Genomic DNA, 16,681 nt, shown 5'->3' with positions numbered 1-16,681 from the left:
CCATCAGAACAAATTGAGTCACGCGTTTTATGACTTTTTTTCGCCTTACTCTGTATCATCATCAGGTTCAGGAATCTGATTGGATGATTTATTTTTTGGAATTTAAAGGACATGTGATGTTTTTCGATTCTGTGTAAGCCCAGGGCACGGCCTGAGTCCAATGCCAAGTGGAAGCATGAAATATTAGAATCCTCACTGCACTTCCCTGAACTTTGGGCACATCAATGACGGTTGCATTGCTTCAAATGGCTGCACCACCTGTCCCATATTGCCATGTTCTTTTTAGATTGAGCGCATGCGTGCCCATCTGTCAATCAAATCCCATAAAGAAGTATTGGGAGTGGCTTGGGATGCAGGACAGGAAGTGGTGCAGGAACAGGATGCATTCTTAGGCAGGAACATGCAATTAGGGCTAAATTCACATGAATGGTACCGCAGCTTTCTCTGCCAGCTGCTGATTGGCTAACACTGCCACACGTGCTCAAGATAAATGATCTTTCAGGAAACGATTTGATAGGCAGTTGGTTGGGGTGTTAGGTGATTGGCCCCAATGAAACCTCCATAACCTAGGCTATGTTCACAATTGCCATGAGGTTGCAGTGTGGGTACTGCTTCTTCATACCAGGGACCCGCTGCCTTTCGGGTGACATTCGGGCTTCTCCCAGCTGCAGCCCCAGAAAGAATGAATAGGGGCAGCACCATTACCACTTTGTTGATGCAACTGACCGGGTGGCAACGTGACAACTGCTGGATGCCACGTGGGATCTTGCTTCCCAACTGTCCATGTGGATTAGCCCTGAGGGTGGCAATGCTAGGGCTCCAAAAGGCATTGTAGTCACCCTATGGATGGAAATGCAAAATATGGAAATTTCCATCCTGGGCAAAAAAGGGAAGCAGCACTTTAATTCCCCTCTAAATTTGGGGATCAATGAGCCACCACCAAAACATTGCACCCGCCTGTTACATGTGGAGGTTTTGTGTCTCTGTGGAGCTCTCTGTGTAGGGGAGGGGTACAAAGACCATACATCTTACCGTATATGTTATGACTGTTAGGAATGCAGCCGTGTTTACATTACTCATATCTGACCGGCTCTGCTTAAAGTGCCAGATCAACAGGAAATCTGCCTCCCCTTTATTAAATCTGCCCCCAGCCTCCCCTTTATTAAATCTGCCCCCAGCCTCCCCTTTATTAAATCTGCCCCCAGCCTCCCCTTTATTAAATCTACCCCCCAGCCTCCCTCATCTGATTTTCTCTCTTCCAGAGTACAAATTAGAGATCGGGAAATCAAAGTGAATATATTTGACATGGCGGGGCACCCCTTTTTCTATGAGGTATGTCTGTGTTCTGTAATCCTGGCATATATCTAGGTATCCCCCCAATATGGAGGATTACATAGCTGACCCCGGACCTCACCCCCTTTATATAGCGAGGTGTTCTTCAGGTTCTAATGTCCTCCTCCTTCTTCCCAGGTACGTAATGAGTTCTATAAGGACACGCAGGGGGTGATCCTGGTGTACGATGTGGGCCTGAAGGAATCCTTCGATAGTCTGGACGCCTGGCTAACAGAGATGAAGCAGGAGCTCGGCCCTCAGGGGAACATAGAGAACATCGTCTTCGCGGTCTGTGCCAATAAGGTGAGCGAACCGGCATTATGGCCAAAAACTGGGGGACACCTGACCAGCACACCTATAGGAGCTTGGGGGCTGTCCCCATCCAAAACCACAGCCACCAATATGGAGTTGGCCCACCTTGTGGTCATACCAGCCTCCACTCTCCTGGCAAGACTTTCTACAAGACTTTGGAGGCTGTGTGCAGGAATTTGCCCCAATTTGTGAGGTCAGGTGATCATCTATCATGCCTGGTCATTAACGTTCATCATCAACCTGAGCATCAACCCAACCTTTGATCAATCCGACCAATGACCATGCTCATCAACCTGAACAATGACCACGCCCATCAACCTAAGCATTAACCCAACCTTTGACGATCTCAACCCGACCAATGACCACGCCCATCAACTTGAGCATTAACCCAACCTTTTACCAATCCCATCAACCCGACCAATGACCACACCCATCAACTTGAGCATTAACCCAACCTTTGACGATCTCAATCCGACCAATGACCACGCCCATCAACCTGAACAATGACCACACCCATCAACCTGAACAATGACCACGCCCATCAACCTGAACAAAGACCATGCTCATCAATCTAAGCATGAACCCAACCTTTGACCGATCTCCTCAACCCAACCATCATCGATGCCCATCAACCGGACCATTGACCACGCCCATCGACCACACCCATCTCCAGGTATTCTTGACGTTCCACAAGATTTTGGAAGGTGTCTGTTGGAGTTTGCCCCCTATTGGTGAGGTCAGGTACTGACTGAGAAGAAGATCTGGCTCACCATTCCAATTCAACTTAAAGGTGTTCAGTAGGGTGGAGGTCAGGGCTCTGTTCAGGACACCTACAGTCCTCCTGCTGACCCCATATCTTTATGGTTGGGGCTTTGTACCCCGGAGCACAGTCATGGGGGAACAGAAAAGGGTCTTCACCAAACTGTGACCACAAGACACAATGGTCTACAATGTCTTTGTATGATGGAGGATTACCGGGACCCCTCACCAGAGTTAACCTATAGGTAGATGTTACGGTCAGGAGTTCTCCATATGTTCTTCTTACTGAGGAACCCTTGAAATAATTATCTGGTACCCCTACCAAAACCACTTCTTGGGGGCACAATGGGTAACAAATCCCCTCCCTATAGTGGGGGCCAGAATACAACCTTTATAAATGCCTCCAATATAGTCATGCCAATGGTCCTACCAAGTGGCTTGGGCCCCAGGACTATGCAGCCATCATCCAATGGGGGTCCAATCAGCCACAATGGCAGGAACCTCTGCATGGACCCTAGCTGCCCTTGTCTAATACCCCCAGGGGTCAGAAACCGAGGTCCGGGACTAGTGTGAGATGGTTTCACTACACGTCACTTAGCCAATCCACAAAGAACTGAATGTCAATTAAGGGGCCCCGGGGTCATTTTATAAGCACCGCCTCTTATGTCAACCATTCTTCTTCTTCAGATCGACTGTGCAAAGCACCGCTGCGTGGATGAGAGCGAGGGGCGGCTGTGGGCCGAGAGCCGAGGCTTCCTGTACTTCGAGACCTCTGCACAGAGCGGGGAGGGCATCAATGAGATGTTCCAGGTACGGGGCCGAAATGAGAGATTCCATATCTGGGGGATGATTGTGTACCTGTCCTATGCTGAAATCATCAACCCATTTCTGGGTCACATGATCACTGTGGCCGTGACAAACACATCCCCAAATATTCTGTGTGGGCATCATAGGGACAGGAAGTCAGGGGGCTCTACAATTATAACAATGACTCCTTCTGCCACCTAGTGGCCAATTATCAAAGTGCACATTAGGAAATTAAAGTTTATTAGCGAATTGACGGGGGAACAATTTATAAATAAGAATCTTTCTTGCTGTCACATTGGGGGAGCATCTTTGGGCCAATCAGGCCCTCTGCAAAACTCCATTATAATTTGCAGGGTATAATGAAAAACCTAGAAAAGATTTCTTCTGCATCTACATGTCTTAGTCTGCTGATAACAGCCAATCACGCTTTGTCTTCCCTCCTCAAGGCCTTCTACTCTGCCATTGTGGATTTGTGTGACAACGGGGGAAAGCGGCCCATGTCCTCCATTAACATCGGATTTACTAAAGAACAGGCAGATTCCATACGCCGCATCCGGAACAGCAAAGACAGCTGGGACATGCTGGGGGTGAAGCCCGGCGCCAGCAGGTAACATGATTATTAAAGAGAACCTGTCCATATCTAGATAGCCAGACACCCTCTGTATATAAGTCGGGGAATGCAGAGAATTGGGTGTAAACCCTCCGGGGAATATAACTGGCCTTGCCATTGCTCTCCTCCCCCCATTTCTTGTATTCTGCAAACACTGACAGGTCTATTATTATCCTTTGCAGGGATGAAGTGAACAAAGCGTATCGCAAGCTGGCCGTCCTTCTTCACCCGGACAAGTGCGGGGTACGTAGGCAGCATGGTGCATTATGGGAAAGAGGTGGCCCCAGGGAAGGCGGCAGGGTACATTATGGGTAAAGGCAAACCCGGGGAGGCGGCAGGGTGCTCTGTTTCTGTATGCAGCTAGTCAGCCTTGGGGAGAAATCCAGGTATCTGGGTAGAGCGTAGAGCCAAGGTGGATCCCCTTCAGCAATACCCCAATCAATGGCACTGATTTTTGGTGATCACTGTCAGGTATAAAGTGTCCAGTGAAAGATTTGGTCCTGGAAGATCCATAAAAAGATTAAAATATGTTCCTGAAAGCCATTTAAAAGGAAAATGCAGTTTGACGTTGGCAATGTCACTGTTTAATACTGTACCTGTCAGATGCAAGCACAGTATGAAAAAAAAAAGTTTGCTTGTTTGCCAGCCTATAATTAAAGAAATTTTCCATATGAATACTTTATATAGAACTATGAATATCTAGGAAGGAAAATCTGGATTGGATTGATTATGATATTAACATTTCCATCTTTTATGACTGGAGAATAAAACTGGAAGCAACTTAAAAAAGGAGACCTAGACGGTGGAATTCCCTTACAATCTTTAATTCCCATGTTTCAGTCTTTCATTTCCCAACCCTGAACCTCCTATTCAGTGCAATGTGTATTTTCCCCCTCCCACACTTTCACCCATCAGCAGAGCGGTGAATCTCTTTTCTTCTCTGTCCAATATGTTTCATCTCTGACGTTTTGTGCAGTTACTTTGTATATTTTGTGTTTTTATTTGCCATAAAATATTTAGGTTTGAGTGAAGTCTGATTTTCTTTGTTGTGTTGAAGTTCAGGACGAGCAGATGGTCGATCACTCATCTGTCCGATAATCCAGCCCTGTGATTGGTGGTCACAGCGCAGGGAATGCGTCGCTGCAGTAATGATCGGATCCCTATAATATGAGGTCAGTACTGTTCTATATAATAGTTATAGATTGAAAAAAAGACTTAAGTCCAATCAGTTCAACCACTGGAGAAATAAACATATCCCAGATATAAAACCCTATACCTTCTCTGCACTCTCTCCAATCCCACAATGTTCTTTTTGTGAACTGGTGCCCAAACCTGGACGGCATATTCCAGATGTGGTGTGACCAATGCTTTGTACAGGATTATGTCTCCATCTCTGCAGTCTATTCCTCTTTTATTACTTTTCTGTAACGTGTTGCTTTCTGACCATCATGGAGCGGGTTTGAACCTTCAGCCTTCGGAGTGCACCCTCGGGCATCGTGCAGAGCCGGATACTGGCAAGGTAGGTGGGTGGCGTGAGGACAATGATCTCCATAACATGGGCCACTTGAGCATATTTGGTTGTGGTGTCTCCATCATTCTAGAAGATTCAGAAGCCATGTACCCTCATTAAAGAACTGGCCATATCGCCCTAGGTACCTCAGGTAAGAGATGGGTGTGAGGTCTCGGCGTTGGATCAGATCTGCTGTGGGATCCAGTGATTCCACCTTTATTTTGCAGCTTCTGGTACCTTGGCAGCCATCCAGTCACTGGCACCTGTCCTCGTTCTGTTACCCTTTTCTTCCATTTTCATTGGCCAGTCTGGTATGACTTGGGTCCCATACAGGTGCATGTGTGTTCATTTAGTCCTGGCACCCACGGGGGAAGGAGGGCTCAGCAAATTTCATCAGCCTGGCGGCGATCAGGCCAGTAAGAATGCTTATTGTAAAAAGGGACATCGCCCGCCCCCTTCCTATAATAATGCCTGACCCGATCCAAATTTTTAAAGTGGAACCTTGAAGAACCAGCAGGCGGCAGCGCCAATTCATTATATATGGGCTGCTCCCAGGAGAAACTACTGGATGTTTCATGGCAAATGTTTCATGGCAGGTTTGCTGGATCCCCCAGGTTCTCCCATCAAAGTCTATCTTCTGAGATTGACTAAATCAGCTGGGTGCAGTAACGGAACTATCGGCCATAAAGATGCGGTGGAGTCGCTGATCCCATGCACTTCCCTCGTCTATTCCCCGGACCCTCATTACCGGTGTCACTAATTAGCAGCTGATTAGGTGTTGCATCAGTAAACAGCATCACCATCGGTGTCACTCACCGCAGAATCTGACGTGGTCACCCAATGCACATGGGAGTACAAGCAGCGCCTGTTACTTGTAACTGAAAAAGTAGGCAGCCTGGTAAAAATAAAAATCTGATTTATTTTTTAATTGTTTTATTTTACTGTTGGAGAATTTGTGGCAGCATTTCCTGTGCCACCAGGAAGTAAGGATATCTTCCCCATATGGGGACCCTGAGTATGCACCTGGGGCAGGTTAAAGTGGTCTCCGGCCATAATTTATTAGTTCTGGATAAAGCAGGGGTTATGGACTGCCGGCTGCTGGCACAGGAAGCGAGTGAATCTTCCCAAAGGGGACACAAGTTATATTAGTCCATTGCACCCAGAAGATCGAATTCTGGTGCCTTTAATAGGATATATTCATTGATATAATAATGATTTGAGAGCATTGTAGTACAAATTCAGGAGGAATTGGACAAGATACATAAGCTCTTCAGGGCAGGCTCCTCTCCTCCTCGTCCTGTGTCACTGTCTGTGATTTGCAACCCCTATTTAATGTACAGCTCTACGTAATATGTTGGCGCTTTATAAATCCTGTTTAATAAATATAAGACGATCATCCCCCTTCACGAAAATACATAAAACCTAACACACCATATAGAATCTGAGCTGTCATGCTGCAATGTGACCACCAGGTGGCGGTGTGGTGTTTGCTTTAATACTATGGCACCTGAGCAGGTAGGTCACCAATATGAATACAGCGTCCTGTATTTATACATCCATACAATTCAGCTTCATTTATAATGGCGGGTCTAGGTGATAATCATCAAGACCCCTCTGTACCTGATGAGAGGTGCTCTTTATTTCTCTTTGTTGAGTTCCCAGGTCTGTATCCCTGCAGTGCCCATTATTAGGGGTCCTCTATTGTGTCTTTAACCTCCATGCCCCAGGTATGTTGTACCTATCCAGACCCCGAGACTCTTCTCTGTACACATGGAACCCCAACCACTAAAATCCGGCACAACCCTCAAATAATATAATTTCTTGTTCCTGTTATAAGGGTGACAACGCTATGTCCCTGCCTCCTAATTGCATTCCTGCGTTGTCACCCTGTGACATGGTCTTCCAATGGAGACTTCAAGTCACACATTACAGAAACGTGGTCCAAAGTTGTCACTATCAGAGAACCCAAGCAGCCACCATGTTCCCAAAATTGGCCTATAGAATCTTTATTCAGTTGGGATTTATATCTGCAATAATTGCATTGTGCATTCATTAATTGCATTGCATTCTGTAAGCTGCATGTGGCATTGTTTATTATTGATATACATTGTGTATTTTTTAGGTTTCAGGGCTCTCCCAAAAATAGCTGGGTTTGCCTGGGGTAGTTCCATTTTTTTCCAGCAGGTGTCAGCCTTGTCACTGGCAGGCTGTTATCCCTATCACAAGACACAAGGCTGGAAGGAACAGGCAGGAGCAGGGGGTGGAGGATGCAGAGGGGGAGAGAAGCAGCAGCAGCAAAGATGGATGGGATGTGAACGACAGAGCTGAATCTAGAACCCCCCCTTTATAGCATTCGTAGACCCCAACGCTGACCACAACCCATAGACCGCAAAACCTGCGCTGTGACCACCGGTGCCTGAGATCTGGCTGCATGTGACAGCTGTCTGTTGCTCCCTCCTTTGTGTGATTCCCAGGAGGTTTGGAATCCTGGATGCAGCCCTCTTCCTCAACGTTCTTCCCTGCCATGGAGAAAAATGCACCCGGCGTTCGCATCCCCCAGACCTAAACCAGGGTACGCAGCCTCCCATCCTGCGACTGGCACCTCCAAATCGCCCCCTTTCACCCATCACACCACATCCTTTATTTTTGTAAATCCACAATAACTGGAAACCCCTCAGATTTATTTTTTTCCTGTAATCATCAGGGATGTTTGGCCGTCCGTGGGATTTGAACATGCAGATTTCTTGCTTCTCTACGTTTTTGTCACGAGTCGTGCCTGATTGAGGACTGGAGATCCAGGCTTTGCGAGGAATTACACTGTGTTCTTTGATTAAACAAAAAACAACAGATTGCACAAGGGGAACGCGGTGAAGAAAAAACATCAGCAATGGATCGGCTACGGAAATCTTCATCCCGGTAAGCACCTGCCTACGTCCCCCCCCCCAATGGAGATTCCCAACGGTGGTCTCGGATGAGGAAAAAAGAGGCTCCAGTATCACGAGGCAGCCAAATTCACCTTCGTGCTTTTATACCTGCTGACGATGCCGCTGAGAAAGAAAAACGGTGAAAATTTTGTAAAAATTTTTGTAAAAAATTGACTCGAAATGTAGCAAAATTTTACCAAAATGGTGATTATAAAATTGGGGTAAGGCGACTGATAGAAGTGACCTGTTTCACGCCAATAGCGGCTCTCCGTGTGGGACATGCGGCTCCGGTGAATTCCAGTCGTTCACCATCTTCGGAGAAGTTTTGAAAAAATATAAAAAAGAATCTCAGTGCCGTTTACCATCAAGGAAAGATGCCGAGGAATCGGGCCTTCTCTGAGCCGGAGTACTCGGCTGAGTATTCGGCAGATTACTCGGTGAGTTTGCCTTCGGACCCGGACCATGGAGTGGGCCGGACGCACGAAGTGACGGTACGGAGTTCGGGTTGCTGCCTCTGCTTGCCGCGGTTTATGCGGCTCACCTTTGCACCGGAGTCTTTGGAAAACCTCTACCAAACTTATTTCCGCCGGCAACGCCACGAGACCCTCCTGGTTCTGGTCGTCTTTGCCGCCCTCTTTGACTGCTACGTGATCGTCATGTGCGCTGTGGTCTACACCCCGGACAAGTTGGCTTCTACCTTGGTTGCCGCCATTGGACTCCTGGCACATCTCTTGCTGTTTGTCCTATGCAAGTTTGGGCTGTTGCCGGATCGCATTTCCCGCAAGTTCGTCCCCTACATCCTGTGGATATTGATTGCCGCACAGATTTTTTCCTACCTGGGTCTCAATTTCGCCCACTTCCACGAAGCCAGCGACACGGTCGGGTGGCAAGCCTTCTTTGTGTTCTCTTTCTTCATTACCTTGCCCCTTCGCCTTACGCCCATCGTCCTGATCACCACCGTGTCCTGTGGAATACACACTCTGGTGCTGGGAGTCACCATCGCCCAACAGCAGCAAGGATCCATGGATACCAACGCTCTGCTACGTCAGGTAAGCCCGGATGCTTGAAAAAAACAAAAAAGTCAAAAAGTTGACAGGCCATCACTATTCCTGACCTCAATGCACCATTTTAGGTTCCTACGCCCAATGACCCGAGCCATAAGAACGTGAAAGGGGACATCCGCCCAAAGCCATTGGGTGGGGAAGTGTCAGGGACCCCATTGGGTTTTTGATATTTGGGACTGGGGAGATTTACCCTCAACAACCCATACTATAGGAAAGTCAATGGGGCCAAACCCATTGGGTTTGGATAGAGTGGGGAACAGTCAGGGACCCTATAGGGTTTTTACTGATATCCAGGTGTCCATTGGAGAGATTTGCCCTCACTTCCTGTCCTGCTGACAACATATCAGACAGGAAGTGAGGGGAATTCTCCAAAACCAACACAGGCAAAAATTTCAAACTGGAACCCCGGCAGATATTTTGTGTTCCCCTCAATTTTCCAAGCTTCTCATTTGGGAATTTTTGTAAATTTTCCCCAATTTGGAAGCTTTGAAGGGGCCCCGAACTTGCTGGGAACTTTACAAAACTTTGTAGGTAAAAGAAAGGATTGTGACCACACCAGAGGAATTATGTGATTGGATGTGTATGGTATGGAAGCTGCATTGTGCACCAAAGAGGCCCAGTCACGGGTGAGGTTATATAGGACTAATCTCATATTATTCCTATAATAGGATTTTGTTCATTATTGAAACTGCCTCCAGCCTTCCAGCTTTGAGAGGAGTCCAGAGACTGTGATGTGTTCAGGAAGCTATGTACAGCATCCTGTTGGCTCCTCCCACCAGCCATGATCCGCCTGCATTGCATAGAGAAGCATATAAATGTCATGTCTTGGGGAACCCCTTTTATAATTACTATATCCAAAGCTCACAGTATGTTAGTATGAGGGTCAGTAGGAAGAATGCTTCAAAGATTGCTGGCCAGTGGGAAGAATGTCACCCTTACAAATAGCCAAAAAGATCATTGGGGTCACATTAACTGAGCTGGGAGGCACAAACTGTTCATTGCTCAAGGAACCCCCAGCAACCTCTGTAGCAACCCTAAGGAACTTTTGGAGGAAACCTGAGGAACTTTTGGAGGACCCCTGAGGAACCTCTGGAGTATCCCTGAGGAACTTTTAGAGGATCCCTGAGGAACTTCCGGAAGAACCCTAAGGATCTTTTGGAGGAACCCTGAGGAACTTTTGGAGGATCCCTGAGGAACCTCTAAAGGATCCCTGAGGAACCTCTGGAGGATCCCTGAGGAACTTCTGGAAGAACCCTAAGGAACTTCTGGAAGAACCCTAAGGAACTTTTGGAGGAACCCTGAGGAACTTTTGGAGGATCCCTGAGAAACCTCTAGAGGATCCATGAGGAACTTCTGGAGGATCCATGAGGAACTTCTGGAGGATCCCTGAGGAACTTCTGGAGGATCCCTGAGGAACTTCTGGAGGATCCCTGAGGAACTTTTGGAGGATCCATGAGGAACCCTGGTTGGGGAGCACTGATCTGGATGATACAAGGCGCTCTGGTTCTTCTTCTGCCATTTCCTATTAATTAGGGAATGCTGAGCTGAAAATGAGACTCCCTCCTCTGGAACATTCATGGGATAACTTTTGAGGTGTAAACCTGCCCAATTGTCTCCAGCATGCATGGTAATACATTCAGCAGATACCTACAGGGAATCTCATAGTGCAGGGTGGATAGGGTAGGCGGGTAAGTGAGCGGCAATCACAGGTATTCGGGAAAGTCTGTCTGGGGCTGACCAGGGTTGCCTGTAGAGGTCACAAAGTGCTGCAGACCTGAACCCATTCTAACCACAAATATCTTGAGTTTTTGGGGCGTCCCAGGCAATCTAAGAATCCACAATGGGGTAGACCCTTCCACCTGAAATATTGGCTGCTTCAGCGTCCTCTAAGCTGGTGTGGTGCAATGTGGATTGGTGCTGCCCCTAAAAAAGGAGGCCAACCATACAAAGGCATCTGCCGTGGGTTAAGGAGGACTCCAGCTTCGCACAAAGACCACCAAACTAATGGCGGAGGAATCCAAAATTGGCTTGGTGCTCCTTCTGCTTGACTTTCTAATTTCTGTTCTGGGTCACCCAATGAAGGAGGCGTCCTCAGAGCCCTATGGACCATCATAGCACCATGCATTGCCCTACTTGATCATTACTGGGATTTAGTGTTAAAATGCTCAACCCTGAGGGTAAATTAGGGTTATCTGGGGTAAATGTTTAAACATGGAATCCTTGCCTCATTTAATAATCGGGATTAGCTGCAGGAAATCAGAATGGCCGGGCAGAGGAGGTTCAGCCAACATCTGTCCACCAATCCTCCCTCTTGTGGAGGCTTTCAGGCAAATCTTGGTGTCGCGGGGATAGGAAGTGTTCAGGGCCCTTTCACTGTCAATGATGTATTTGGTGACCCTTTTCTGCCCCCTCCCCCTCATTACTGCGCCCTGGGGTACAAACTCCCCCCCCCCCCATAAAGAACTTGGGTCACCATGGAACAACTCAAGTGTCGTGCACAGTCCTGAACCCTACTGAGCACCTTTAGGTTGAATTGGAATGGTGATCCATGTCTCCTCCAACATCAGCACCTGACCTCACCAAGGGGGGAAGTTCCAACAGATACAATCGAAATTCTTGTGGAAACCTTGTGGGGTGGGGTGGAACCTCCATAATAATGTCCATAGCATGGTGTAGTTGATCGAAGAGTATGTTGCTCATGGTGGCCAATCGTAGTTTCCAGTTTCACCATGTGATCAGGATGGGGTGAATCTGTTTGTGCTGCAGGGAAGATTTACTTGTCCCCTATTATTCTTCTTTCACATAGTTAAATGAGGTATGGTTAAATTTGGTCAGAATTCCAGTGCTGGTTCCTCAGTAGATTTTGAGGACCTCCCGGGTCCTCTAGGGTGGGGCCACATATGGAGGCGTGTGACCAAAGATGGATTGGGTGTGGCTATCCTTAGGATACCAAAAAATCCTAAAGTGAACACGTGTCTTTCTCATGTAGGGTAAGGTCTCACGTTCACTTAATTGCTCCCTGTGGTGCATATTTTCCTTCTGCTTCCCCCTCACTAGGAGAAAACCCCTCCAATTAACATTTCAGAGCCTACAGAGGGTTAAAGAGGCTCCCCCAACCTCATTTAGAGTAGCCAATCACCGAACTTCAGTGGTGTGACATTGAAAGGGTAAGAACTGAGTATTATAAATAGGTAAGTATGGGTAGCTGAAGATGGGGGCAATTTATTAAACCCAGAATGACAACGTCCAGGAGCTTCTTCCTACAAGATTTGGGATCTTCAGCCTTCCCTGCATTGAGGCCCAGTGATGTCATGAGAGTTTTTCATGATTCTTTTAGTCTTACAGTGAGTTTTTCTTTTGTTTGGGATAAGGGGCTACCATGGAGCAAGGGGGCTCTACCATAGGGGCTACAAGATCATTGAAAGCCAGATTTATTGTCCAAGCATGACTGTTCTTTTACCTTATACCTGGCGCCGCTCCTCATTTCAGCCTTTAGTTCCATTCTCAGTTGCCCCAGGTAAATCTTTAGACCCAGGGGTCCCATCACTGATCTCCTCACCCAAAGATGCCGAGCTCTGGGGTTTCCCCTCTATGGACATAGCAAAGCATTTATTACCCCTGACCCAAAATTCCACAACTCTAAAGCAGATCCCGGGGCAAATACCAAACCCCCTTCTCTTCCACCCCCATTCCATCCTCCTGAACCCATCTTGAACTTTTCACCTTGTGAAGCAATAGGTAGCCACCCGGGTGGTTAGTTATCACCATTTTGGCCAACTGTTCCCTTGTATTGGGGTCACTGCTACACACTTCTCTACTGGTCCTCAGAGGACCCCACCAATGAGCAGCCAATAGGGAGTGTCCATGTCACACTGGCAGTGACTCAGGGCTGGGGTGTCACATGAGTGGGGCTTTAGGTGAGTAAAAAGGGCATTTAGATTCAGATTTACTGAAGGGGGAGATGGAGGGCAGATTTACTGAAGGGGAGGCTGGAGGGCAGAATAAATGAAAAGCTTGGGTTCTATCTCTTCCCATCTCTAATACAATGATAGGATATGTTGGTGTTGCACTGATTCTTTCCCTGCCATACACTCTAGAAGCTGCTGTGCGGGGCCCCCCTACCCCTGGGCACTGGCTGAGGTGTTGGCACTAATGATGGCGCTGTGTGCGCGGGTTGGTTGACAATAACAAGCAGTAAATGGCTGTAAATGAAGATGTTTGATTGTACACTATAACTCATTACAGCAGCCTCACCCTCCCGGGATCACTTAGTTAATCTCCCAGATGGGCCGCGGCTCGCACTGCTGACGTCTGAGGATGGTTATATATACCCAGACAGCCATGTGCCGCTTCAAGAAGAAAATCAAATGATGGCCACTACCTGCCTATAAGACTTTCATTTATTTGTTTTAGATGGAGAGAATCCAAGAATGGCTTAAATGTCATTGTAAAAATATACATTTATCTGAGCTTGTTAGCTACAATGCAGAGTGCTGGGGTCAGTGGTATGTAATGTAGATTGCATGGGTCAGTGGTATGCAATGCAGAGTGCTGGGGTCAGTGGTATGTAATGCAACGTGCAGGGGTCAGTAGTATGCAATGCAGAGTGCAGGGGTCAGTGGTATGTAACACTGAGTGCCGGGGTCAATAGTATGTAATGCAGAGTGCAGGGGTCAGTAGTATGTAAAGCAGAGTGCAGGGGTCAGTGGTATGTAATACAGAGTGCAGGGGTCACTAGTATGTAATGCAGAGTGCAGGGGTCAGTGGTATGTAAGTGGAGTGCAGGGGTCAGTAGTATGTAAAGCAGAGTGCAGGGGTCAGTGGTATGTAATGTAGAGTGCAGGGGTCAGTGGGATGTAATGTGGACTGCAGGGGTCAGTAGTATGTAATACAGAGTGCAGGGGTCACTAGTATGTAATGCAGAGTGCAAGGGTCAGTGGTATATAATGCATAGTGCAGGGGTCAGTAGTATTTAATATGAATTGCAGGGGTCAGTGGTATGTAATGTAGAGTGCAGGGGTCAGTGAGATGTATTGCATAGTGCAGGGGTCAGTGGGATGTAATGCAGAGTGCAGGGGTCAGTAGTATGTCATGCAGAGTGTGGGGGTATGTAATGCAGAATGTGGGGGACAGTGGTATGTAATGCAGAATGCGGGGGTCAGTTTTGTGTAATGCAGAGTGCAGGGGTCAGTGTTATGTAATGCAGAGTGCAGAGTGGTATGTAATACAGAGTGCAGATCCTGTGACTCCACATGAGGTGATACCATCAGTCTGCTGCAGGCAAGGTAGAATATTTCCCATGTCTCCCTTCCTCCATTGATCACTGTACATTGTAACTTTGTATCGTGATCATGATGCCTGAACAGAGATGGTGCTGTCCTTCTGGAAACAAAAGCAGATGAACCCATTGGGAGGGCAGTGTTGAAGCTATAGGTACTAAGCCTTCAGTTTTGTCTTTTCTTCTACCCATTCCATGTGAATAAAGTCAGAAATTAGGGAATCTGAAACCTAGAGAACATTTTGCAGCTGTGTAACGTTGGCATAGTTAAACCATCCGAGGTCATTTCTCCAGGAATCTGCTGGTATTACCATATATGAGTACAGAGAGAGTCTGCGGTGTGACAGCCCGGAATGCGGACACAATGGCATCAAACCGTCTCATTACACCCCAAATACCGTCTGCATACAGCCAAAAATGTGATGGGTACAGAAGGGGGTTGGATCCCCTGCCAGGTTTTTATGGTGTCAGTGCTCCCGCTGGGGTCATTCACCCTCTCTATTTGTGACCGTTGTCACTGAGACAGATCAGGATGGGAAATTCAGTCACTGAAACCTTCTTTGTTTAGGGAAGGAATCCTCTTACTTCCTGTTGTGTCAAGGGGAACTGAAATGAAGAATAATCTTCATGATATAACACTTGACAAGGTGATGTTTAATTTTTTTATATTGTTTTATTTCAACGAAACTGATCAGACATAACTTCTCAATGTGTTCAGAATGATTTAGTGGAGTGAAACTTATCATCTGGGGGCCCCTTTATTGTTTTTTTATAAGTAAATCACTGAGGGCCACAGAGATGTTCATGGTTGATGGCCATGGTTGATGTTCATCATTATAGTCATGCTTAATGTTAGGTTCATGGTTTTGGTTGATGGACGGGTTGATGGTCAGGTTGGTTGCCATGGCTGATGGTCAGGTTGGTGGACAGGGTAATAATCTGACAGCCCGGGTTGATGTTTGCTTCATGGCTAACATCAACTCATAGGGCTGATGTTCAGGTTTATGATCAGGTTGATGGCCATGGTTGATGATCAGGTTGATGCCATGGCTGATGTTCAGATTTTTAGCCATGGTTGATGTTAGGTTGGTGGTCATGGTTAATGTTAGGTTCATGGCAATGGCTGATGGTTATTGGATGGGTTGATGTTCAGGTTGGTGGCCATGAATGATGATCGGGTGATTGCTATGGTTGATGTATAGGTTGATAGTCATGGTTGATGGCCATGGTTGATGTTCAGATTGAGGGCCATGGTTGATGCTAAGATTGATGGCCATGGCTGATGATCAGGTTGGTGGCCATGGTTAATGTTAGGTTCATGGCAATGGCTGATGTTCAGGTTGGTGGACAGGTTGATGATCAGATTTATAGCCATGGTTGATGTTAGGTTCACGGCTATGGTTGATGTTCAGGTTGGAAGCCATAGCTGATGTTCAGGTTGGAAGCCATAGCTGATGTTCAGGTTGGAAGCCATAGCTGATGTTCAGGTTGATGGCAATGGTTGATGTTAGGTTCATGGCTATGGTTGATGACAGGATGATGATCAGATTTATAGTCATGGTTGGTGGCCATGGACGATGTTCAGGTTGGTGGACAGGGTGATGATCAGATATATAGCCATGGTTGATGTTAGGTTCATGGCTATGGTTGATGGTCATGGTTAGTGGCTATGGTGGATGTTCAGGTTGGTGGCCATGGTTGATGTTAGGTTCATGGATTTGGTTGATGATCAGATTTATAGCCATGGTTGATGTTATTTTCACGGCTATGGTTGATGTTAGGTTCACGGCTATGGTTGATGTTTAGGTTGATGCCTATGGTTGATGTTCAGGTTGGTGGCCATAGTTGATGTTAGGTTGATGGCTATGGTTGATGGACAGGTTGATGATCAGATTTATAGTCATGGTTGGTGGCCATGGACGATGTTCAGCTTGGTGGACAGGTTGATGATCAGATTTATAGCCATGGTTGATGTTAGGTTCATGGCTATGGTTGATGTTCAGGTTGATGGCCATGGTTTGTGGCAATGGCTGATGTTCAGGTTGGTGGCCATGGTTGATGTTAGGATCATGGCTATGGTTGATG

The 16,681-nt window shown here is 47.0% G+C and overlaps 1 protein-coding gene across 1 annotated transcript; it reads left to right on the top strand.

The window, feature by feature from the left end:
* Nucleotides 1–1,244: 1,244 nt before the first annotated feature.
* DNAJC27 (DnaJ heat shock protein family (Hsp40) member C27) lies at nt 1,245–4,135 on the top strand. The gene is made up of 5 exons (XM_072409029.1): nt 1,245–1,332; nt 1,471–1,635; nt 3,091–3,213; nt 3,657–3,817; nt 4,003–4,135. The coding sequence occupies exons 1-5, from the start codon at nt 1,306–1,308 to the stop codon at nt 4,133–4,135; spliced, it is 609 nt and encodes a 202-aa protein (XP_072265130.1). The 5' UTR covers nt 1,245–1,305.
* Nucleotides 4,136–16,681: the final 12,546 nt, after the last annotated feature.

This window comes from Pyxicephalus adspersus, chromosome 4, assembly GCF_032062135.1.
Source record: "Pyxicephalus adspersus chromosome 4, UCB_Pads_2.0, whole genome shotgun sequence".
NCBI classification, from domain to species: Eukaryota; Metazoa; Chordata; class Amphibia; order Anura; family Pyxicephalidae; genus Pyxicephalus; species Pyxicephalus adspersus.
The sequence above is the reverse complement of the archived record's forward strand: the minus strand, read 5'-3'. Positions and strand labels throughout refer to the sequence as shown.

Excerpts from the sequence above, each read along its gene's own strand:
- DNAJC27 (XM_072409029.1), top strand. The coding sequence starts at position 1,306 with ATGGCGGGGCACCCCTTTTTCTATGAG. Across the intron at positions 1,636-3,090 it reads TCGCGGTCTGTGCCAATAAG|ATCGACTGTGCAAAGCACCG; the intron begins GTGAGCGAACCG and ends CTTCTTCTTCAG. Across the intron at positions 3,214-3,656 it reads GCATCAATGAGATGTTCCAG|GCCTTCTACTCTGCCATTGT; the intron begins GTACGGGGCCGA and ends TCCCTCCTCAAG.